Source organism: Ranitomeya variabilis, chromosome 1 (genome assembly GCF_051348905.1).
Source record: "Ranitomeya variabilis isolate aRanVar5 chromosome 1, aRanVar5.hap1, whole genome shotgun sequence".
In the NCBI taxonomy this organism is placed as follows: Eukaryota; Metazoa; Chordata; class Amphibia; order Anura; family Dendrobatidae; genus Ranitomeya; species Ranitomeya variabilis.
Genome location: NC_135232.1, coordinates 1,094,825,120 through 1,094,852,005, shown reverse-complemented (window position 1 = coordinate 1,094,852,005; position 26,886 = coordinate 1,094,825,120). Strand labels below are relative to the sequence as shown.

At 45.8% G+C, this 26,886-nt stretch overlaps 1 protein-coding gene across 2 annotated transcripts in view; it reads right to left on the bottom strand.

The window, feature by feature from the left end:
• HTT (huntingtin) overlaps window positions 1-26,600 on the bottom strand; it is a 192,780-nt gene extending 166,180 nt beyond the window's left edge. The window contains exons 1-2 of one of the 2 annotated variants that reach the window (XM_077280055.1): window positions 26,268-26,600; window positions 954-1,037 (exon numbers count right to left, since the gene is read on the bottom strand). In XM_077280055.1, the coding sequence (XP_077136170.1) occupies window positions 954-1,037; window positions 26,268-26,362 (179 nt within the window). In that variant the 5' untranslated portion in view covers window positions 26,363-26,600. The remainder of the gene's footprint in view (window positions 1-953; window positions 1,038-26,267) is intronic. The other variant, XM_077280053.1, reaches the window with a different exon arrangement.
• Between the last annotated feature and the right edge of the window lie 286 nt (window positions 26,601-26,886).

The window sequence follows — 26,886 nt, the reverse complement described above, 5'->3', positions numbered from 1 at the left end:
CTCAAAGGGAAAATTGGAGCACTCAGCAGAGCCAAGTGATCTTGTGTATGTGGGACTTGGTGGAGGGATAGCGGTCGGCTATCTATTGTGTATGGGGGACTTGGTGGAGGCATAGCGGTGGGCTATCTATTGTGTATGGGGGACTTGGTGGAGGGATAGCGGTCGGCTATCTATTGTGTATGGGGGACTTGGTGGAGGGATAGCGGTCGGCTATCTATTGTGTATGGGGGACTTGGTGGAGGGATAGCGGTCGGCTATCTATTGTGTATGGGGGACTTGGTGGAGGGATAGCGGTCGGCTATCTATTGTGTATGGGGGACTTGGTGGAGGGATAGCGGTGGGCTATCTATTGTGTATGGGGGACTTGGTGGAGGGATAGCGGTCGGCTATCTATTGTGTATGGGGGACTTGGTGGAGGGATAGCGGTCGGCTATCTATTGTGTATGGGGGACTTGGTGGAGGGATAGCGGTCGGCTATCTATTGTGTATGGGGAGTTTAAGACACATCAGTCCATATGGCTTTATTCACCAAATCTATGTCCTTTGGCTTACGCCAGGGAGATCTTGGCGGATAACATTTTTCCCATTGTATATGTAAGGAACGATAAAGGTGGACAGATGTATTCCCTTGCAGTGCCATATATACGTCAGATGTATACCTCTGATGGAAAGCTGGAATACCATGGGCTTAAAGGGATTCTCCATCCGACATGAAAACGAGTGGCACCAATGACGCCATTAAGAGATATTGTGCACATGTCCTGGGACACAACGCCATTCATGCCAATCATCTCCTGGGATTAATTGGCGAGTAATTTTTATCTTTTTTTTTTTAGCCTAACCCTTTACATGTGACACATGAGATGAAGCTGGCAGGTATTCGCAAGAGAGAAAAAAAAGCCAAGATAGCACAGTATGCAGCATCATGTGCAGTATAAATGCTGTAGTAATACCTCAGAGACTGAGCAACTATGTTCTCGCATATCGTCAGGCAATGAGTCACTCGATCTTTCTTGTTCGTAGAAGGTTCTTTCTTCCTGGAAATAAAAAAAAGACATAAAATACAAGTTAGAATGGGACAGACCTGATCTCGGGCACAGAGCCGCTCGCTTCTCCCTTAAACATTGCAGCAAATACGGTAAGTTGTGATATAAAACAGTTATTGTTCTTTCAAGAAACTTTGCATAAATCAATATTACGAGAGAGGAATATATGAAGTTTTATAATAAATCTTATCGCAGTAACATGCTTCTTTCTACACTTCTGAATCCTGAAGTCATTATTTAAGCTGAAAAACAGGTACAATCTGTAAAGTGAGATTGGTCATGTGAGGAATTAGATTATAGCTACCTGTTAAATTCTATGGAAAGGGGGCAGCAGGCAGATCGTGCTGCAACTTCACGCAAATTTTCATCACCCCTAAAGCTGGAATCACAGCTACACTGCTCAGTACTGCAGTAAAATGTCCTCCATGCTGCTGCTTCTGAATAGAGTATGCATAACTACTGGAGAATGGTTGAATACTTGGACCTTTGTCTTTTTTCAACCTATGTAAAATATGTTACATAGAGACAGAGGGAAAAGGAATCTCTCACGTCTGTGTGTGCTGGGTATCGGATACATCTTAGCGTCCAGTCCAGGTGAAGAAAAAAAAATGCTTTATTTCGCCATGATACAACATTTCGACCTGTTATAGGTCTTTATCATGCTTTACCTGCCATTGAAATTCTGTCTCGGATGATAAGGAGCCTGCTGGGAAATCTTCCTAAAAAGGACAGGAAGTATGAGTCTAAAACAAAGTCCAAGTGGACAATGTGAAAATTTGTGAAGATTTCTAAACTTAAAAAAAAAAAAAAAAAAAAAATGAAACTGGGAAAATTACAGTCTGAATTGTTAAACTGTAAAGCGCTGTGGAATATGTCGGCGCTATATAAATAATAATAATAATCTTTATTAATATTAAGTCTTATAGGGAAGATTTAGCAATAACCATGAATATTTGCAAATATTTCCTACATATCATCCATATCTAATAGAAACTTTGCAATTTTTCTTCCCGACTGAATTGTCAGCAATAGGACTTAATAATATTATTATTGGAAATGATGCGGGACACGTTGGACCCCTAGAATGACCAAATCTAGTCGCGCACACACCAACAACGAAGAACTGATAGGATGACGTCACGTGAGAAAGCGCCGGCTTCTCAAGGGAAGCGGAATGCCGTAAAGACAGGATTCCCGTCAGTACGCACTAAAGGACATTACTGGAGCGGATGAGACGGCGGCAGACTGCCTATTGATCTGTAGGAATAACTCGCACGTCGACGTCTCCAGGGATCGGCAAGGTTTACAACAGAGAATAGAAAAAAGAAACGCCAGTAATCCCTTATACTGTCTGCAATGGTAGAAACTACGGTACTTGAACACTAAAAATTCAATAAACAAAAATAGTATATATATCAATGTAACAAAGTTTTATTAGAGACACCAATCAAGACAGAAATAAAAAATTTAAAAGTAAAAAAAAAACAAAAAAAAAAACAACATGATAAAAGACAACAGTATACAATGAAAAACAGGGGGAGCAGGCCAGCACATTCAACAGAAAATGAATAGAAGATGTATGATATACATACAAAAATGGGAGAATTTACAACCGTAATATCAAGAAGTAAACAGTATGTAGTTGAAGTAATAAAGTGCTGGGCAAAAAAAGTACAGATGGTGATAGTCCTCCAAGTGATATCGGATCAATTCAGAAGATGGTTCATGCATGGCAGCATCCATTATGTGCACAGTTGCAATAAAGTGTCTCAGTTAGGGTGCAGACCATAGAAATAAGGAGAAAGTAGATGTACTAACCAGGATTCATGCTGCAACTGCTGCCCCTCTCTATGTGCCTACAGATTTCTGAATCCTCACAGTGCGCGAACCACACACTGTCAGGATTCTCCAACATCGGTCACATGACTGCGAGTAAGCGATTTGCATACTTCAGGCCACATTCCGACTAGACGTGTGCAGCATTGCTCAATACAAGTGAGGGAGGCAAGTCTAGTAGAGACGTAACCACCTGTTCTCACACAGACACCGGAGGATCCCGATAGCGTGCGGTGTGCTCAATGTGAGGATTCAGAGATTTGCAGTCACAGAGTGACTAAAGACTTTCATCCCAAACCTGCACATCCCCATTAATGCTGTCTATCACAGGACACGCAGAGCATCGCAGCTCGCCATGAATAGGACTCCAAAGATTATGCCAAATAAAACAAACGTTTATAGAACTGGTTCCTATAAAGATAAGACTAACTATGAGCTGGTAGGTGACAGGTTATTCCCTAGGAGTTGTGTGATTTATGCCATACAGATAAGCACCTGGTAAAGTTACAGCGCCATGCCAGCCATACAGGTCTCCCCAGGACTGACGCAGATCATTGCAGAAAGGCCTGTGGCCACATTTATAATAATCCAGGCCCTTCCTGTACACAATATGCAGGCCGGTCAGCGGGGCCTTACATTATCCTTGCACCCAAGCCGCCACATACAAGGCACCATCATAACACCCAGAATCATCGCTGTCACTGATTGGGACGCGAGGGTGAAATCGTTTTAGCCATTCACATAAAAGGTGCCAACGATATTTCCATTCACCGATTTCAAGCGGTGATCTGATAAATGGTGAGGATTATGCTTGGACAAACTCTCCATGTTGATCAGAGGAGACAAGAAGATCGATTATCTTTTAAATGGCTGCTATAATTTGCAGTCTGCTGCATTTCATCTTTTAACTTCCATCTTTTAAATTACATCTTTTTAATTATGAATTTGAATTAGACTGAATTGGACTGGAATCGACTGGAAGGTAACAGAACACCAAACCACTACAATGTTTCGGTTTCTTTTCTCATTCACCCCAATACTACTTTCCTTCTTACAATCTCCTGCAATCCCTCCACCTAGTAAGGAACTAGTCATTTCTTCCCCCATCCTCCCCAGCCATCTCACCTTATCCTCAGAACTGTTCCTCCACATACAATCCTTTTTCTCCAGACACACACGGCCACATCATGTCCTATCCAGCTCCCACCTTCTAACGCTCTGTCTGCTACTCCTCATTGCCGGTGATGTATCCCCAAATCCCGGCCCACCTCAACACATCCCCACACTCATTTCTAACCCCCTACCTCGATCCTCCGCACGTTTTCCCAACCATGACAACCTCATACCCATTCATCCAGCCCCCACTCCCCCGGTCCCCTTACCTGGAGCACTATGGAACGCACGCTCCGTCTGCAACAAACTGCCATTTATCCATGACCTCTTCATCACCAACAAACTCTCCTTCCTTGGCATCACGGAAACCTGGCTCACCCCCTCTGACTCAGCCTCTCCAGCTGCGCTTTCCTACGGCGGTCTCCACCTCTCTCACACCTCTCGCTCCACCAACAAACGTGGTGGAGGAGTTGGCTTGCTCCTGTCCGACACCTGCTCCTTCACTCCAATCCCGCTACCACCCTCCGCTACTCTTCCCTCATTTGAGGTGCACTCCATCCGCATCTATTCCCCCTCCAACCTCCAGCTGGCTGTCATCTACCGCCCCCCCAGAACTAGCCATCTCCACCTTTCTCGACCAGTTCACCACATGGCTACTTCATTTCCTCTCTGTTGACATCCCCACTATCATCATGGGTGATTTCAACATCCCGATTGACACTTCCACCTCAGCTGCCTCTAAACTTTTATCACTGACTGCCTCCTTTGGCCTCACTCAATGGTCCTCTGAGGCCACTCACAAAGATGGCCACACGCTGGACCTCGTCTTCACCCGCCTCTGCTCCCTTACTAATCTCACTAACTCACCCCTCCCCCTGTCTGACCACAACCTACTGACATTCTCTTCCCTCTCCTCGTGTGCAACCCCCACTCCACGAACTCCCTCGCAGAAATCTCAAACATCTCAACTTACAATCACTCTCTGAGTCCCTTCTCCCTCTTACCGACATAGCCTCCCTTCATGACACAGATGCTGCTGCTGCTTTTTATAACGCCACAATAACAGCAACACTCAATTCGGCCGCCCCGCTCATGCATAGCAAAACTCATACAGTCAACAGGCAGCCCTGGCTGACCAGCCTGACTAAAGAACTGAGACGGGCTTCCAGGATCGCTGAGCGAAGATGGAAGCGATCCCGCTCTGCTGACCACTTCACCGCATACAAGCAGTCCCTCGCCAGCTTCAAGTCCGTGCTCACTGCCGCAAAACAAACTTCTCATCTCTCATATCCTCCCTGTCTCACAACCCTAAACAGCTTTTCAACACTTTCAATTCTCTACTCCATCCCCCTGCACCCCCTCCCTCCTCTCTCATTTCTGCTGAAGACTTTGCCTCTTTCTTTAAACAGAAGATCGATACGATCAGAGAAAGCTTTGGCCCACAGCGCCCACTGCCCCTCTTAGCTGCTCACCCCTGCTCCTCCAAAACCAGCTTCTCCACCATGACAGATCACCTCGCCACCCTCCTGTCAAGAGCACACCTCACCACCTGCACGCTCGACCCGCTCCCATCCCACCTCATCCCTAACCTTTCCACGGTCTTCATCCCAACCCTAACGCACCTCTTCAACCTCTCACTCACAACAGGTGTCTTCCACTCATCCTTCAAACATGCCAAGATCACACCCATCCTCAAAAAGCCCTCCCTCGACCCATCCTCTGTGTCTAGCTATCGCCCGATATCTCTTCTTCCTTATGCCTCCAAATTGCTGGAGCAACACATCTATCTTGAACTGTCCTCTCACCTCTCCTCCTGCTCCCTCTTTGATCGATTACAATCTGGCTTCCGTTCCCATCACTCAACTGAAACTGCCCTAACTAAAGTCACCAATGACCTACTAACTGCCAGGAACAAGCGACACTACTCAGTCCTCCTTCTCCTGGACCTGTCTTCTGCCTTTGACACTGTGGACCACTCCCTTCTGCTACAAATCCTCTCATCTCTTGGCATCACAGACTTGGCCCTTTCCTGGATCTCATCATATCTGACAGATCGGACATTCAGTGTCTCCCTCCGCCACACCACCTCCTCACCTCGCCCCTTGTCAGTCGGTGTTCCTCAAGGCTCTGTTCTAGGACCCCTACTCTTCTCCATCTACACCTTCGGTCTGGGACAGCTCATAGAATCCCACGGTATGCAGTACCATCTCTATGCTGATGACACGCAGATCTACACTCACCGGCCACTTTATTAGGTACACCATGCTAGTAACGGGTTGGACCCCTTTTGCCTTCAGAACTGCCTCAATTCTTCGTGGCATAGATTCAACAAGGTGCTGGAAGCATTCCTCAGAGATTTTGGTCCATATTGACATGATGGCATCACACAGTTGCCGCAGATTTGTCGGCTGCACATCCCTATGCTCCATACAAGGCAGGATGGATCCATGCTTTCATGTTGTTTACGCCAAATTCTGACCCTACCATCCGAATGTCGCAGCAGAAATCGAGACTCATCAGACCAAGCAACGTTTTTCCAATCTTCTACTGTCCAATTTCGATGAGCTTGTACAAATTGTAGCCTCAGTTTCCTGTTCTTAGCTGAAAGGAGTGGTACCCGGTGTGGTCTTCTGCTGCTGTAGCCCATCTGCCTCAAAGTTCGATGCACTGTGCGTTCAGAGATGCTCTTAGGCCTACCTTGGTTGTAACGGGTGGCGATTTGAGTCACTGTTGCCTTTCTATCAGCTCGAACCAGTCTGCCCATTCTCCTCTGACCTCTGGCATCAACAAGGCATTTCCGCCCACAGAACTGCCGCTCACTGGATTTTTTTTCTTTTTCGGACCATTCTCTGTAAACCCTAGAGATGGTTGTGCGTGAAAATCCCAGTAGATCAGCAGTTTCTGAAATACTCAGACCAGCCCTTCTGGCACCAACAACCATGCCACGTTCAAAGGCACTCAAATCACCTTTCTTCCCCATACTGATGCTCGGTTTGAACTGCAGGAGATTGTCTTGACCATGTCTACATGCCTAAATGCACTGAGTTGCCGCCATGTGATTGGCTGATTAGAAATTAAGTGTTAACAAGAAGTTGGACAGGTGTACCTAATAAAGTGGCCAGTGAGTGTACCTATCCGGACCTGACCTCACCTCCTTACTTACCAAAATCCCAAAATCCCGCACTGTCTGTCTGCTATTTCAGCCTTCTTTTCTGCTTGCTTTCTACAACTGAACATGGACAAAACAGAATTCATCATCTTTCCCCCATCTCACTCTACCCCTCCACCAGACCTATCCATCAATGTCAATGGCTGCTCACTTTCCCCAGTCCCACACGCCCGGTGCCTCGGGGTGATCCTCGACTCTGCCCTCTCTTTCAAGCCACATATCCAAGCACTTGCCTCCTCCTGCCGCCTCAAACTCAAAAACATTTCCCGGATCCGCGCATTCCTTGACCATGACACCACAAAAACACTAGTGCATGCCCTTATCTCCCACCTCGACTACTGCAACCTCCTACTCTCTGGACTCCCCTCTAGCACTCTGGCACCGCTCCAATCCATCCTACACTCTGCTGCTCGACTAATCTACATGTCTCCCCGCTATTCCCCAGCCTCTCCCCTATGCCAAGCCCTTCACTGGCTTCCTATCGCCCAGAGACTCCAGTTCAAATCCCTCACAATGACCTACAAAGCCATCCACAACCTATCTCCTCCATACATCTGTGACATGATCTCCCGGTACCTACCAACATGCAACCTCCGATCCTCTCAAGACCTCCTTCTCTACTCCCCTCTCATCTCTTCTTCCCACAACCGCATCCAAGACTTCTCCCGTGCTTCCCCCATACTCTGGAACTCTCTACCCCAACACATCAGACTCTCGCCTACCATAGAAACTTTCAAAAAGAACCTGAAGACTCACCTCTTCCGACAAGCCTACAGCCTGCAGTGATCCTGAACCTACTGAACTGCCGCACAACCAGCTCTACCCTCTCCTAGTGTATCATCACCCATCCCCTGCAGACTGTGAGCCCTCGCGGGCAGGGTCCTCCCTCCTTATGTACCCGTGTGCCTTGATTGTGCTCATGTTTAATGTATTTGTCTATATTTGCCCCGTATTTCACATGTAAAGCGCCATGGAATAAATGGCGCTATAAAAATGAATAATAATAATAATAATAATTTCAACAAACTTTGTGTAACGCAATGGTAAAGGCGACCATAAGAAACTTTGTAATGTATCTTAGAAGTGAATTATGCTCCTTTGTACACTTGTGTTCAGAAGGCAGGAGACGTGAATCATATAATTCCCTCAGTAACACTGCTAAATTAGGCCCTGGTCAAGACAATATGCACTGCTGGCTCACAGAGATCACATTACAGCTTCCCATTGAAGTCTATGGAGAGAAAAGGATGGGCTGAGATAGACAGTGCTGCTGGGTCTCAGCACAGATAGAGTCACAGCTACACTGCTTAGTTCTGCTGTATATTTTCCTCCATGCTGCTGCTTCTGAATATGTTATATAGAAACAGGAGAAATCCCTCATGTTTGTATGCACAGTATGTGAGACAAGTACCTAGTCTTTATCCACTAGCTTAGAGACAACTGCAGATTATAGACGGAGCCTTCAGAGAAGAAAACTCCAAGATGAAAGACATATAAAGGACAGAAATTGTATTGTTCCTCTTCTACACAAGAAAGCGGGAGATGTAATTTATCATGCCCAAAAAATTGTTGCTTGCCATATTAACGTCTGTTCACATAACATCTGAGCCTCGCGTCCAGAGTTTCCTCCGATCTGAAGGCCCCGACATAGGTCACTGTAACAAAATGATGCACCGACCACGGCACATGTAAAAGTACTGATATTTTCAGATTGTGTGTTAGGCTTTACAAGAATAGGAATCTCGGAGTGGGTGAGATTGATCTCTTTCGAAAGTCCTCGCATTCTGCCGGTCTTACATCACAGACTTCATCAATGATGTGTCACATGTATTGGTACAATATCAGAAGATCATTCCTGGTTCTCAGGGACGTCATCGCTGCGGTGACGTCCCCGACTATCCACATGACCACTGCTGACAATCACTAGCCACAGTCACATAGAGTCGTTTCACCATTTATTCCTGAAGGAACTTAGATCCCCTCCCCATTTCTCCACAAGTGATAATCTTAGCGCAGGAGAACGAGAGGCAATGAGATCTTCTGACAAAGCAGGGCGGTGGTCATCATGGAGCAAAATGCATAGATTGCGGGAGCATTAAAGATCCCTGGTGACCAACAATATTCTGCAAAACTCTTGGAGGACTCCTCACCACAATATTTTAAAAAGAGTATTCCACATTGATCGGTAAATTTGTCTGTAAAGCACTGTGGAGTATGATGGCGCTATATAAGCAACACATAATACATAATATGGGCAGTCAACAGAATTTACTAGATGGGAAAAAAAGATTTTTATATATTAAAAACTACTACTTTTTTTTTTTTTTTTTTTTTTTAAACTTCTTGCCCAAAAAGCACAAAAATCTCATACACCCACTAGGTCGTCCTATAATTTTGGGCATCAATATAATTACAACTAATTTATTCTATGATATAATTTTCTACAACCGTATGTTGCCCTCGTACATAGGCTAGTTATCAAGAATAGAGGGGTCCTCACGCTTTAAAAAAAAAAAAAAAAAAATTATTTAAATAATTTAAAAAACGGCATGGGGTCCCCCCATTTTTGACAACCAGCCTTGCTAAAGCTCACAGCTGGGGGCTGGTATTCTCAGGCTGGTAAGGGGCCATGGATATTGCCCCCCCCCCAGCCTAAAAATAGCAGCCCGCAGCTGCCCAGAAAAGGCTCATCTATTAGATGCGCCAATTCTGGTGCTTTGCCCGGCTCTTCCCACTTGACCTGCAGCGGTGGCAAGCGGGGTAATAAGGGGTTAATGTCACCTTCCTATTGTAAGGTGACATTAAGCCGGCATAGTAACGGAGAGGAGTCAGTAAGACATCTATCCAATTCCTAATCCTATAGTAATTAAAGGGTTAAATAAACACACACACACACACACACACACACACACACACACACACTAAGAAAAAAGTCTTTTAATGAAAAAACACCACACAGTTTTGACCATATTTTTATTGTTCTGCCATTCCAAAGTGAAGCCCTTGCTCTTCTGTAATAAAAATAAAATAAAAAAGCCAAAGTATACTCCCTGATCCGCCATAGTCCGATATAACGAGTGTCCCACGCAGTATCTGGGGAGATAAAGCTGACAACCGGGAGCGCTGCTAATGCGACCACTCCCAGCTGTGAGCGACTGGGGAATGAATGAGACGGAGCGGGCGCAGGGCTCAGTAACGAGCGGTGACGTCACCGAGCCTGCGCTCCCTCACTGCCTGACCGGAGGTAACCTCTGCACCGTGGGAAAATGCCGGGGAAGAGGATACCGCAGGTAATGTATCTATTCTATCAATCTATCTTTTCTATCTACAGGAAGTGTTTTTTTCCTGTCTGCACTCAACTTTATTGGCATGCACAAAGAAAAAAAAAAAAGAGCATGAAAAAAAAAAAAAAGCAGCAAAAAAAAGCACCTAAACCCGCGTTTTTGGCGCAGTTTATTTCCTGTCAAGATGAACAGGTTTTGCTGCAGAAAAAAAAAAACTTACCCTAAAAAGTCTTTTTCTTGTCTTAACCCCTTAGTGACGGAGCCAATTTGGTACTTAATGACTGGGCCAATTTTTACACTTCTGACCACTGTCACTTTAAGAGCTAATAGCTCTGGAAGGCTCAATGTATCCCACTGATTTTGACACTGTTTATTCGTGACATATTGTACTTCATGTTACTGGTAAAATTTATTCGATATAACTTACGTTATACATTTGTAATTTTCAAACTTTTAATTTTTGTATGCTTAAACCAGAGATTGGTGGTCACACAAAATAGTTAATAAATAATTTCCCACATGTCTACTTTACATCAGCACAATTTTGGAAACAAATTTTTTTTTTTATTTGTTAGGAAGTTATAAGGGTTAAAAGTTGACCAGCGATTTCTCATTTTTGGGTCATTCCATATCAAGTGATCCAAATATGAATATTTTTTTTACCTGACGTCTTTAGATTTTTTTTATTTTTTGTTTTTATGAAGTACAACTTTAGTTAATTACAAATTAAAAGTTTAGAATTTTTTTCTTCATCAGTTAATTTTTTTACACATTTCTAAAGTTTCAAAAAAGTGCGAATTTTGGCCTGGTATGGCTTTACATTTTTTATCATATCTCGGGCTATAATTAAGATATAGAGGTGGGAGAGGCATCATTTTTCTCAGAACGGTACCGGCTTTCATTTGATATGTCACAAGACTATGTTTCTTTATATTTAGTTTTGGAGAAATCAAATTCAAAATTTTGATGCGCAATTGTGAAAAAAACTTATGCTTTAAAATTATGAAAACATGCATGTGTGTTACTTGTGTCCTTGTTTATATTTGTACAGGGATTCAACTTGGGACCTATCACATTTTTTTTTTTTTTTTTAAGCCTTGAATCATTTGATTTTATGTTTGTGTGAGTTTCTTCCTTTTTTCTTTTCAAATTACAACTTACTGCATTCAACATTTATATGCAACAATAAAGAAACAAAAAAAACAAATACCAAAGTGCCAGAATAAATCCATCTTAATCATCATAACACAATTTGTTCAATGCATTCAGGTTGAAAATGCTGAGCAAGCCAAAAGAAAAAACGTGATCACATCCTCAAGTGTGGTTTTCTAAAAACAGTCTGATCCTAATTATATGTTAAAAACAAGATTAAAAGAACCAATATTTCTACCACCTATTTATACATGGAACAATTTATTTTCTACTATATCACTAAACATGTCATTTATGAAGTGTTTAAGAAGAATAGTCCAGTAGTTAAATCCTCGTTCTATAAAATATTAACTAATCAAACAATTACACGTGCGCTGGCGTGTACTCCGGAGGACAGAGAATGAACTTCAATCCAATATTGCGGCCAGCATGCAGCCAGCGGGTAAGGAAAGGGTGAATCAAACACCCGAAAACCCCGCCCATATGACCCAAAACTGGTCCCGCCAAATTCAGGTGACAGGTTCCCTTTAAGATTTGGTGTGAATACGGCCTCTGGAGGCCCGAGCTGCTGGCCTGTCATCTGCTCTGCAGTCACCGTCTACCCCTGGTCATTCTCAGCCCTATAAAAGCTTCTCCTCTGCCCTCTCCTGCTTCTAAGGCTATGTTCACACTTTGCGGGTTTTGTCGCGGATCCGCAGCGGATTTGACACTGCAGATCCGCAGCAGTTTTCCATGCAGGGTAAAGTACAATGTTACCCTATGGAAAACAAAACCCGCTGTGCACATGCTGCGGATTTCCGCGGAAAAAGCCGCGCGGCTTTTCTGCGGAAAAAAAGAAGGAGCATGTCACTTCTTGGTGCAGAATCGCAGCGATTCTGCACCCATAGAAATGCATTGATCCGCTAACTTCCCGCATGGGGCTGTGCCCACGTTGCGGGAAGTTAAGCGGATAATGTGCCGATGGTACCCGGGGTGGAGGAGAGGAGACTCTCCTCCAGGCCCTGGGAACCATATTTTGGAGTAAAAAAAAGAATTAAAATAAAAAATACTGCTATACTCACCTCTCTGCGCTGCCCGCGGCGTCCGGTCTCAGTTGCTGTGCCGAACAGGACCTATGGTGACGTCGCGGTCACATGACCGTGATGACACCGCGGTCACATGACCGTGACGTCATGAAGGTCCTTGTCGGCACAGCCGCTTGCAGCGCCGAGGAGATCGCAACGTCAGAGGGTGAGTATAGCCAATTTTTATTATTTTTTACATTACTATTGATGCTGCATATTGCTGCATATGCAGCATTAATAGTACAGCAGTAATCCCGCAGCGGAAACCGCGGAACAAACCGCGATAAATCTGCAGGGATAACCACAGCGGTTTTGCCCTGCAGATTTATCAATTCCGCTGCGGGATTAACCCGCAGAGGAACCCGCAAAGTGTGAACGTGACTTAATACTCTAACATAATAAAATAATACCGTAACATCTAACAATCATGGATTATTTGGTAAATATGGACCCCACACTTCTACACCACAGGCTGAACAGATCTGAATTTGAGATTTTAGAACGGACACTGTAATAGTTTTATTTTTTAAAATATGATCCCATCACGATCCCAGCTTGTATTTTGGTACAGATGTGGCTAGGAGCAGAGCAGGCACATGTGCAGTTTTTGAATTTTTTAAAAATTAAACGTTTTTTTCGGAAATGCGTTTTAAAGCTTTGCATTTGCTTTCGCATGGGTAAAATATTATCAAAGATACTCTTGTGACATATCTGGTGAAAGCCTGTACAGTTCTGAGTAGAATGGTGTTTATTTGGTTGCTCTATCTTTTTTCTAGCCTGAGTTATGAGGAGAAATGTAAAGGCAGTCAACACCGAAATTCGCACTTTTTCCAAACTTTGAAAATCAATTACAAAAAAATTAAAATATCTAGAATTTTTTTTTCTTCACATTTTGCATTCTCTGATACACTATTACCAAATAACAAAATCTCAAAAGAATTAAAAATATAGGAGGTAAAAATCATTGGTTCACTTGACATGGAATGACCCTTTTCCAACAATTTACAAAACCATATTTTTAGGGACCACCTCACATTTGAAGTGAGTTTGGGGGGGGTCAATATAACAGAAAATACCCAAAAGTTACACCATTCTTAGAACTGCACCCACCAAGGTGAACAAAACCACATTCAAGACAAGAAGTTTATTAACCCTTCAAGGTGCTTCACGAGAGCTAAGCAATGAGAAATCAAAAAATGGACATTTTACTTTTTTCACAAAAAATTTAATTTGGAACCAATTTTTTTTTTTATTTTCACAAGGGTATCAGGAAAAAATGAACCACAAAATGTGTTGTGCAATTTCTCCTGAGTGCCCCATATGTGGGGGTAAACCACTGTTTGGGCGCATGGCAGGGCTCGGAAGGGAGGAAGCATCGATTGACTTTTTGAATGCAAAATTGGCTGGAATCAATGGTGGCGTCATGTCACATTTGGAGACCCCCTGATGTACCTAAACAGTGAAACCCCCCAATTCTAACTCCAACTCTAACCCTAAGGCTATGTGCACACGATCCGGAATCTCTGCAGAATTTTCCTGAACAAAACCAGAGGAAAACAGCCGAAAAAAAACGCGAAAAATCCTTAACGCATGCACATAGCCCAATTCCAACCCTAACCCTAACCCCAACACCCCCCACAACCCTAATGGAAAATGGAAATAAATACATTTTTTTAAATTTTACTATTTTTACCTAACTAAGGGGGTGATAAAGGGGGGTTTGATCTACTATTTTTTATTTTATTTTGATCACTGTGATAGACCCTATCTCAGTGATCAAAATAAACCAATAGGAAACATTTCCTATTGTTGCTAGGTACCGGCCGGCAAATCTCGGCAGGCGCACTACATACGAGCCCACCGTTTTCTTCCTGGAAGAAGACACCTACGACAGGGGGACAGGATCGGGGGTTGCAGGAAGGTCCAGTGACACCAGAGGTACCAGGGGGGATCGGGGGACCCCATTTCTCTCTCCTCTGATGTGCTAGATCATATCAGAGGAGAGAGAAATTAAATAGGAAATCTGACTTTTTTTTTTTGCAGTCGCCGTTATTCCGTGAATAACCACGATCGCAACACTGGGGTGGGTAAAAACCAACCAGAATCATGTTCTTCGGGTCTCAGCCACCCCTGGTAGCGGAGACCCCGGAGAATTTCCGATGCTGGGGGGCGCTATAACCTTATTTCTCAGCGCGTTATTGAAGGGGTTAACAGGTCGGCATATATGCTGCATATTAAAATGGGCCTGAAAGGTGGTGGCCATATCTCATCTGTCAAACCTGGTGACCGGTTTGTTATAATATATTGGATCACACATGTTATGTATGTGCATGAATGTATATTACTTCATTTTACATACACAGATTCATATATTTTAATTATGTTGTATTACAATGATCCACGGTCACTGACGGCCCCTATGAAGGTTATGCGTTATTTCCCGTTTATATATACTTGAGTAAGGGGCTGGATCGGCTCCGAAATGCGTAGTTCAAATAATGAATTTATTACTTCACTATCTTGGAACCTCTTCTATAGGCAGCGCTCACCAAGGTCATTTTTGTTTTTTCGCTGTTTGGTACGTAATCGCTAAACAAAAACTGGCGGTGACATCCCTGACTATCTACATGATGACAGCAGCCAATCACTAGCTTCAGTGGTGTGCAAATGACGTTAATGACTAGCTGCTGCCATTACAGGGGCAGTCGAGGTTATTGTTTCTGCTGCACAGATTGTTGTAGGTTTATCAAGTAAGTCGGAAAATCCCTTATAAAAACCATCTTGCACCCCCCCTTTCCAATTATGGTGCCATTGAAAAGTGGCTGAGGCTTATAGATCTGAGGATTCCATTCCATCACCTCGTGCTTAACACTATGAGTATATTAAAGATGCAATCTATTAAAGGGGTTCTGCCTGACAAAATTTCTCAATATACTGTAATATATCTAAGGAAAAACAGTCAAAGATGTGAATGGCGGTTTATAAATCTTTCCTTTGTTGCTCAAACAATGGAAAAGTAATGGAAACACCTCTGGGAACATGAGCAACCAAAATTGTAATTGCAATTTACGGAGAGCAGTCGGATGTGACCAGTTTTCCGCTTTGCATTGTACACAGTTGGCGGGTCAAGAGGAACGTCATTGCTCCAACTAAACGTGCGGCAAATCTATAGGAGGAGAGGGGATATGTAATTGCTCCAAAGCATCAGCAGCGCGATATGACAGGATGGGTTATAAATAACATTTTCCACTGCAATGTTGTTCGCTTTTACAGCGTTTCATCTACATTTACTTTCCTATTTTTCTGTGCTTTATACAAATGGATGTGTAAGGGAGAATTACATTCAGGAATGAACAAAGGAGGACGATCTTAATGCACATTGACTACAGGCTAACCTAAAAAGTTGTCCAAGAAGGGAAAACAATAAATAAAAAGGGTGAGAGAACCCAATTCCAGCTGTTTGTTACTTATTGGGCACATTGCAGTAGTTTTGAGAATATCACTATTTTTTTCTGCTGCAGCTCTGCTAGTCTTCTTCGTGAGGTTGATATAAGCCACCGTTGTTAGATTGTCTGACAGGATACAAACATGCCAGTACTTCTTTCATGTTGGTGGAACTTCCCTTCTCGTGTTCTGACCAAACACCCTGGACTACCCAGTCCCTCAGATGTGCTCCACATCCACTTGGGCATGCATCTGTAGTTATCACAACTGTACTTGAATATAAGCAGAGACCCCTAATTTTGCCACAAAAAACTGGGAAAACTTAATGACTCGAGTATAAGCCTAGGGAGGAAAATGCAGCAGCTACTAGTAAATTTCAAAAATAAAAATAGATACCAATAAAAGTAAAATTAATTGAGACATCAGTAAGTTAAGTGTTTTTGAATATCCATACTGAATCAGAAGCCCCATATAATGCTCCATACAGTTCATAATGGGCCCCATAAGATGCTCCATATTAAAATATGCCCCATATAATGCTCCATATTAAAATACGCCCCATATAATGCTGCACAAAGGTTAATTATGGCCCCATAAGATGCTCCATAGAAAATGTGCCCCATATAATGCTGCACAAAGGTTGATTATGGCTCCATAAGATGCTCCCTAGAAACATTTGCCCCATATAATGCTACATAAAGGTTGATTATGGCTCCATAAGATGCTCCGTAGAATATTATGCCCCATATGCTGCTGCTGCGATTAAAAAAAAAAAATTACATACACACCTCTTGTCCTGAACCGGCGGGGACACCAGCACTTGCGATATTCGCCTCTCCCCGTTCCACCGCTGCGCGCCGCTCCGTCTTCCGGGTCCTCTGGCTGTGACTGCTTCTCCGATACGATGGTAGCTGGAGCCGGCAGCCTGTTCCTGTGTTCAGCGGTCATGTAGTGCCGCTCATTAAAGTAATGAATATGCGGCTCCATCCATATGGGAGTGGAGTCCATATCCATTACTTTAATGAGCGGTACCACATGACCGCTGAACACAGGTAGAGCTGCTGGTGTCCAGAGACCATCGGAGAAGCAAGGACCGCAAAGGGAGCAGGTGAGTATGATGTGACAGCTGCCGCTCCCCCGCCGACCCCCTGGGACAATGACTCGAGTATAAGCCGAGAGGGGCACTTTCAGCCTAAATAAATGGGCTGAAAATATCGGCTTATACTCGAGAATACACGGTACTACAGTATCCTGCTCCCAAAGATGAACAGTCATTTCCACTACAATTTTCATGAAAAATCTCGGGCCCATGGACAGACCAAAAGTGCAAGGCCCTGAACTGAAAATGCCTGACCTGCTTCTCTATGGACAGAGCCATCCTTAGAATTTCTGGTCTCTTGCATGGATCGGAATATGGTGGTATGCATCCTTACAGGTCCAGCACTCATGTAACAGTCTGGGAACAGACATTTTATAGCAGATTTTATTGACTCCATTTTAAAAGGAGTCAATGGAGTCATGTCTTCAAAGGGCAACATAGATTTTTTTGGACAATTTGACCACGGCTACGACTATGTTTGGAACTTTTTCCAATGGGGCTGTCTCCACCTCCTCAAAAGGGGCATCTCATTTTTAAAGAAGAGGGTAACGAACCTTTCTTTTCCAGTTTGTTCCATTCCCTATTAACGAGAGCGTGAATCTTCTCATTTATTGTAAATGTTTGCCTCTTCTTCTGCTCTAACCCCCCGGACATAATATTATATACTGATTTGGGTGTTTTAGAATCTATGACGCCCTTTACAGCTGTCACCAATCGGTCTCGGTCTTCTGCGGTGAGGCACCATCTACCCCCTGTACCACCATCAGAGGAAGAAGAGGAAATATCAGATCCGCATTCACCTTCTGATTTCACCAATTCATCCGAATCAGATAATAACATCCTGGTTTTCTTTGTCCCCCTTTCTATCACTTTCTTTATGGATTAGGGTCTTAAAGGAATCTTTAACTTCTGTACTAATAACTGATTTTAAAGGGTATATCCAGGACTTTACAAAACATGTATCTAAGTACTAACAGGCAGGTAATTGCAACTTACCTACCTATTGTGCATAGCACCATTCTTCCCCGGCACAGAGCGGTCACATACCGCTCCTGCCAGGGATTCACTACGTGGCCTGTGCTACATACTACGTGGCCTGTGCTACATACTACGTGGCCTGTGCTACATACTACGTGGCCTGTGCTACATACTACGTGGCTTGTGCTACATACTACGTGGCTTGTGCTATAAACTATGTAGCTGTGCTATATACTACGTGGGCTGTGCTCTATACTGCGTGGGCTGTTATATACTGCGTGGGCTGTGCTATATGCTACGTGGGCTGTGCTATATGCTACGTGGGCTGTGCTATATGCTACGTGGGCTGTGCTATATGCTACGTGGGCTGTGCTATATACTGCGTGGGCTGTGCTATATACTACGTAGCTGTGCTAGATACTATGTGGCCGGCCGCGAACAATCAGCGACAGGCGCAGTCCGGCCGCGAATTGCCGCGGGATTTGAACCACACTTCGCTAATTGGTCACGCCCAGCTGGCCGAATCCTATGTATTCATTGCATTATTCTGAAATCTTCATAAATAAACTACATACATATTGTAGAATACCCGATGCGTTAGAATCGGGCCACCATCTAGTATTAAGATAAGCACATTGTACTTTAGCATGTGTTTTTCTATATACACCATGTTCCAAATTATTAAGCAAATGATTTTTCTCGGATTTTCCTAAATGGTCGGTGCAAATGACAGTCGGTCTAATAAAAGTTATCACCTATTAGATTATACATCGAAGTTTATTGAAGAAACCTCCCAATGATAACAGTATAATCTCCAAAATGATTAAAAACTCAAAATGCACTGTACCAAATTTCTAGGTACAGTAGAATTTCTAAACATCTGATATGTTTTTAAGAACTGAAAATGCTCATTTGTGGAATTTGCAGCATTAGGAGGTCACATTCACTGAACAAAAAAGCTATTTTTGATATCACCTTCACAATTCTTGCATCCATTGAACTTGTGAGTTTTTGGAGAGTTTCTGCTTGTATTTCTTTGCATGAAGTCAGAATAGCCTCCCAGAGCTGCTGTTTGGATGTGAACGGCCTCCCACCCTCATAGATCTTCTGCTTGATGATCCTCCAAAGGTTCTCTATAGGGTTGAGGTCAGGGGAAGATGGTGGCCACACCATGAGTTTATCTCCTTTTATGCCCATAGCAGCCAATGAGGTTTTCTTTGCAGCATGAGATGGTGCATTGTCAGCATGAAGATGATTTTGCTCCTGAAGGCACGTTTCTGCTTTTTATACCATGGAAGAAAGTTGTCAGTCAGAAACTCCATATACTTTGCAGAGGTCATTTTCACACCTTCAGGAACCTTAAAGGGCCCTTACCAGATGTTTCCCCATGATTCCGGCCCTAAACATGATTCCTCCACATCCTTGCTGACGTCGCAGCCTTGTTGGGACATGGTGGCCATCCACCAACCATCCACTACTCCTTCCATCTGGACCATCCAGGGTTGCTTGACACTCATCAGTAAACAAGACTGTTTGAAAATTAGTCTTCATGTATGTCTGGGCCCACTGAAACCGTTTCTGCTTGTGAACACTGTTTAGGGGCGGCCGAATAGTAGGTTTATGCACCACAGCAAGCCTTTGAAGGATCCTACACCTTGAGGTTCGAGGGACTCCAGAGGCACCAGCAGCTTCAAATAACTGTTTGCTACTTTGTAATGGTATTTTGGCAGCTGTTTTCTTAATCCAATGTATTTGTCTGGCAGAAACCTTCCTCATTATGCCTTTATCTGCATGAACTCTGTCTGTGCTCTATTTCAGTCACAAATATCTTAACAGTACGATGATCCCTCTTAAGTTTTTTGAAATATCTAATGTTTTCATCCCTTGACCAAGGCATTGCACTATTTGGTGCTTTTAGGCAGCAGAGAGATCCTTTTTCTTTCCTATGTTACTCGAAAACTGTGGCTTGCTTAATAATGTGGAACATCATTTTTAAGTAGTTTTCCTTTAATTAGAATCACCTGGAAAACTAATTATCACATGTGTTTAAGATTGATTTCAGTGATCCATTGAGCCCTGAGACACAATACCATCCATGAGTTTATTTGAAAAACAAAACAATTAAATCTTTATGACACTTAAATCCAATTTGCATAATAATTAGGAACACGGTGTATTCAGCATCAAATTTTGGACTGTACCTGCCCTCTATTGAGTACTGTAATTTCCAGGGTTTTTTTCATGAAGTAGGTCTACCTTTATTGGATTTTTACTGTTGTGTATTAAATATAAATAAAGGCAAGAAAGTTAAAAGAATTTTTGCGGTTGCTATCATGTGTAGCTTACATATGTCAAAATGAAGTCAGAAGTAGAGCTGATGGGACCGATGTGTCAATATCCTGACATGGGGCAGCTTTCTTACAATATTTTAGCAAATTTTATCTAATTTCATGCCATGTGTTAGATGAATTACCGTATGCATCAAGGAATTTTGTTTATTGAAACAGTGAGAGGCTGTAATTGAAGAAGCGTGGCATGAGATGGGGTGACAATGGAGGAGCTAACAGCACCAAAAATGGTCTTTCAGGACTTCTACCATATTTATCATGTATTAAAAAGGGGTATAGCTTAACACCATGCCAAAAAAATAAAAAATGCAAGAAAATATTTGCCACAAAATTCTGTAAAAAAAACAAAAACTGATTGGCCTAAATTTACACCATATTAGGGTATGTGTCCACGTTCAGGATTGCATCAGGATTTGGTCAGGATTTTCCATCAGTATTTGTAAGCCAAAACCAGGAGTGGAACAATTAGAGGAAAAGTATAATAGAAACATATGCACCAATTCTGCATTTATCACCCACTCCTGGTTTTGGCTTACAAATACTGACGTAAAATCCTGACCAAATCCTGATGCAATCCTGAACGTGGACACATACCCTAACAGTCTAAGGGAAGCGTTAGACGGCTGTATAACTTGGATGAGGAGCACAACGCAACGCTTGGACTGGCCGGCGGCTCTCCCGACCTGAGTGTGTCTTGCATTTCTATGCGGCTGTCACGCTCAGGTCGAGAGAGTCGCCAGCCAGTCCGAACTTTGCGTTGCGCTACTCGTCCGAGTTATACGACCGAGTGATAACCACTGTAATAAATTTGGCCAATTTGATGACAGCACTGTCTAAAAGTCAGAAAGCTTTAGTAAAATTTTCCTAAAAAAAAGATTCTAGCTGGACAAATCTTTAAAGGGTGTTTGTGACTGTTGGCATTTATCACCGATGTACTGGTACTTAGCAAAAACTTGCATTCCCTGTAAGTTTATCATTTTCATCAGTCTGCAGACTTTTTATGTTCTTAATACTTCATTTTTCACACCAATCACCTACGTAAAAAGCATTTCACATTGGCCATAAAGCCACATAATAGAGACGCTTCCTGTTCTATAGAGATCTCCTCCCCGGATTTCTTATTTTAATTGTCAGATGCATTACAATAACCGGTAACACCGCTGTTATAAGGATTCTCTCCCCTCCCTGCCCAGTAACCATTTCTTCAGTCTTTTCTGGGGGGGCTTTGCACCTTAACCTCAGATGCTGCCAATCACAGCTGGAGACCACTCGAGACTGCAGGAAGAGCTGCCAGCCTTTGACTGACAGTGCTTGGCAAGGAGGGGTGAACACTGAAAAAACACCCACCACCAGTTGTACTACACCAGAGATTTCACATACTGCGCTCCAAAAGCAACAAATGAGATTCTCTCTGCAATGGAGCAACGCAGAGCAAAAAGAAAAGAGGCTCAAGAATCGGGGGAGCTCAGGGATTTATTCAAGGTATTTAACTCAGAGGTTTCTCAGATCCCTGCCATTTTCTGTTAGGGAGTGCCAAAACAGTACTGTGCTGCACCTAAACTTATTTCTGCTATTGCTGTACAGGAATAGGTTAATACTGTAGTCTGCACACTATTTAATTAATTATATTATAAGAGGAAAAAAAAAATTAGTTCATTAAAAGCTTAAAAGGGCCAGACACGAAAATAGATAAGACTGCAGCCAGCAATTTACAAACTCTACAGTTAATATTTATTCCTCTGGTCACGGGACACATCCATACCCTATTGTAAACCGTGGGTGGTGAATACTATGGAAACCTCTGTGAGCGGAGCAGATGGGAGACGACAGGCGCAGCTCCATCCCAGCACAGGATCATAGTTACAAGTCACACTTCACCCTGTTCACCCCTGCTGGAGCCACAAGCCACATCACATGCTTGTCACTGTCACACTGCTCCCTCTGCTCCTTCTTACAATGGCGGTAGGGTGCCTGATCCCGACAGGGAGCCTGTACACGCACCGTACCCGACAGGGAGCCTGTACACGCACCGTACCCGACAGGGAGCCTGTACACGCACCGTACCCGACAGGGAGCCTGTACACGCACCGTACCCGACAGGGAGCCTGTACACGCACCGTACCCGACAGGGAGCCTGTACACGCACCGTACCCGACAGGGAGCCTGTACACGCACCATACCCGACAGGGAGCCTGTACACGCACCATACCCGACAGGGAGCCTGTACACGCACCATACCCGACAGGGAGCCTGTACACGCACCGTACCCGACAGGGAGCCTGTACACGCACCGTACCCGACAGGGAGCCTGTACACGCACCGTACCCGACAGGGAGCCTGTACACGCACCGTACCCGACAGGGAGCCTGTACACGCACCGTACCCGACAGGGAGCCTGTACACGCACCGTACCCGACAGGGAGCCTGTACACGCACCGTACCCGACAGGGAGCCTGTACACGCACCGTACCCGACAGGGAGCCTGTACACGCACCGTACCCGACAGGGAGCCTGTACACGCACCGTACCCGACAGGGAGCCTGTACACGCACCGTACCCGACAGGGAGCCTGTACACGCACCGTACCCGACAGGGAGCCTGTACACGCACCGTACCCGACAGGGAGCCTGTACACGCACCGTACCCGACAGGGAGCCTGTACACGCACCGTACCCGACAGGGAGCCTGTACACGCACCGTACCCGACAGGGAGCCTGTACACGCACCGTACCCGACAGGGAGCCTGTACACGCACCATACCAGACAGGGAGCCTGTACACGCACCATACCCGACAGGGAGCCTGTACACGCACCGTACCCGACAGGGCACCTGATCCTGAACCGTACCCGACAGGGAGCCTGCACTGGGGTCTGGATCCAAGTCCAAGGAAGGGCAACATCCCCGCATTCAGCAAATCTGCTTCTTACCAAGTCACTCCTTTATATTTCCCTCTCTTTTTGCATTCACACTATTTCTGGCTAAAAAAAAAAAATCTACATTGTGCAATGCTAAACCACCCCTGTGAAATCGAGCAATTCTCTCTTCAGAAAATATGGCAGATTGATAAAAGTTACACACTCAAGTACTGCAGCTAGGCATGCTGGCTACTGTAGTTGCCATTGATAGGTGGCTACAGTCTAAGGGTATGTGTCCACGGGCCGGATTACATCTGGATTAGCTGCGGATTGAACGCTGTGTACAACCGCAGCGTTCAACCCGCAGCATCCAGATGTTACAGCATAGTGGAGGGGATTTTATGAAATCCGTCTCCACTATGCGTGCGAACACGCACCCGGCGGCCCTGCGTTAACGGACATGCGGCACGTCTTTTTAGAACGCAGCATGTCTGTTTACAATCACAGGGCCCTATGTATGGGGTGCGGAGATTCTGAATGTGTGCAATGAACACATCCGGAATCACCGCGCGTACAGAAGGGGGCGGCGCTTTGGGCGGAGCGAGTTTTCCGCTCCGTCCAAAGCGCCTTCATTACAGACGGTGGACACATACCCTAAGCCATTGTGGCCCCATTTTTGGCTCAGTAGGCAGGATGCCGGCACACAGGTGGCACTAGGGAGGCTTGTCTGCTGATCTGATCAAACATTGCATTTCTGCAACAAAAATATAGAGAATGAGGCAGCACATCCAAGCGCTGAGAAAAGCTGTCAGAGGCGGCGCCCCCTCTAATAGCCAGAGCGAAAGCCTTCACTTTAAATCACTTTAGCACTTCTGCTACAGGGACAATAAAGCAATAATTTTCTGCATCAGTTAAACAAATAAATATGGCAGATATATATCACCACAATCAGCCGGACTTTGAACTAGAACTTCAACAATTCACCTGAATACTATATAGCAAAATGTCTCATTTAGTGATAAGCGAGTGTACTCGTTGCTCGGGCGATCTCCGAGTATTTGTTAATGCTCGGAGATTTCGTTTTCATCGCCTCAGCTGCATGATTTACAGCTACTAGCCAGCCTAAGTACATGTGGGGGTTCCTGGTAGCTAGGGAACCCCCACATGTGTTCAAGATGGCTAGTAGCCGTAAATCATGCAGCTGAGGCGATGAAAACTAATTCTCCGAGGACTAACAAATACTCAGAGATCACCCGAGCAACGAGTACACTCGCTCATCACTAGTCTCATTCACTACAGAACAAGGCAGCGCACATACAGCACTTACCCTATATTATACTCCAGAGCTGCACTCACTATTCTGCTGGTGCAGTCACTGTGTACATACTGTACATAGCACTACTGATCCTGTACTGATCCTGAGTTACATCTTGTATTATACTCCAAAAAATATGGTATTTCATGCAATAAAATGCAAACTAATTAAGTAAAAATCATACAATGTGAATTTCTGGATTTTTATTTTTAGAGTTTGTCTCTCACAAGTGAAATATACCTATGATAAAAATTACAGACCTCTCCATTCTTTGTAGATGGGAAAGTTTTCAAAATCGACAGCGTATCAAATACTTATTTTCCCCACTGCATGTACGATGTCAGCCCGCGCCTCCGTCACGGCACTCACCCCCCGCGCGCCAGACACGGTGCTCACCCCCGCGCGCCAGACACGGTGCTCACCCCCGCGCGCCAGACACGGTGCTCACCCCCGCGCGCCAGACACGGTGCTCACCCCCGCGCGCCAGACACGGTGCTCACCCCCCGTGCGCCAGACACGGTGCTCACCCCCCGTGCGCCAGACAAGGCACTCACCACCACGCTCACCCCCGCGCCCCGGACACGGCGCTCACCACCACGCTCACCCCCGCTCCCCAGACACGGCGCTCACCCCCAAGACACGGCGCTCACCACCGCGCTCACCCCCGCACCCCAGACATGGCGCTCACCATCGCGCCCCAGACACGGTGCTCACCCCCGCGCCCCAGACACAGCGCTCACCACCACGCTCAGCCCCGCGCCCCAGACACGGCGCTCACCCCCGCGCCCAAGACACGGCGCTCACCACCGCTCACCCCCGCACCCCAGACACGGCGCTCACCATCGCGCCCCAGACACGGTGCTCACCCCCACGCCCCAGACACAGCGCTCACCACCGCGCTCACCCCCGCGCCCCAGACACGGCGCTCACCACCGCGCTCACCCCCGCACCCCAGACACGGCGCTCACCATCGCGCCCCAGACACGGTGCTCACCCCCGTGCCCCAGACACGGCGCTCACCACCACGCTCACCCCCGCGCCCCAGACACGGCGCTCACCCCCAAGACACGGCGCTCACCACCGCGCTCACCCCCGCGCCCCAGACACGGTGCTCACCCCCGCGCCCCAGACACGGTGCTCACCCCCGCGCCCCAGACACGGTGCTCACCCCCGCGCCCCAGACACGGTGCTCACCCCCGCGCCCCAGATACGGTGCTCACCCCCGCGCCCCAGACACGGTGCTCACCCCCGCGCCCCAGACACGGTGCTCACCCCCGCGCCCCAGACACGGTGCTCACCCCCGCGCCCCAGACACGGTGCTCACCCCCGCGCCCCAGACACGGTGCTCACCCCCGCGCCCCAGACACGGTGCTCACCACCACGCTCACCCCCGCGCCGCAGACACGGCGCTCACCCCTCGCTCCCCGGACACGGCGCTCACCCCTGCGCTCTGGACACAACGCTCACTCCTGTGCTCCATCATCAGGTGATGACAATTCCATTGAGAACTATAAGTCCCAGCACAGCTCGGGACTGCAGGATATGACATCTCCGGGTACTCACGCCTTCAGCACCGGCTCCTCGGTTACCGCCGGTCCTTGCTGCTGGAAGGATTTCAGGGACTCGAATGCTCTCATCAGCTTCTCCATGGTGGCCATGTTCCCTCAGCAGCGCAAACAAGGCCGCGACCCGCTGCTCTCCGTCACCACACGCCCGGCCGGCAGCGCTCACTCCGCAGACTCCGCACTCCGCCGCCGCGCTGTCACCTGCTCAGTCCCCGCCATCACCAGCCGCCAGCACCGGGAGGAATCATCACTGACAGCTCCGGCCGCAGCCTAACCCGCTTCACCTCTCAGCCAATAGCAAACGTCACAACCGACGGAATGACAACAAAACCAACCAATAGCGAGACAGTGCCAAGTGACATAACCCAGAACGTGATTGGTGTAACGAGCAAGAGGCGGGACCGGCTACACACGGGTAGTGAAAAGAAGGTCACGGGGCGTGGCTCGTGCTGAGCTCCGCCGCTGCCGGAAACAGTGACAGGAGCACACGGGCAGCGGCTGCCGGTCACAGTGACGGGAGCATATGGGCAACAGCGGATGCCGGTCACAGTGACGGGAGCACATGGGCAGCAGCGGCTGCCGGTCACAGTGACAGGAGTACATGGGCAGCAGCGGCT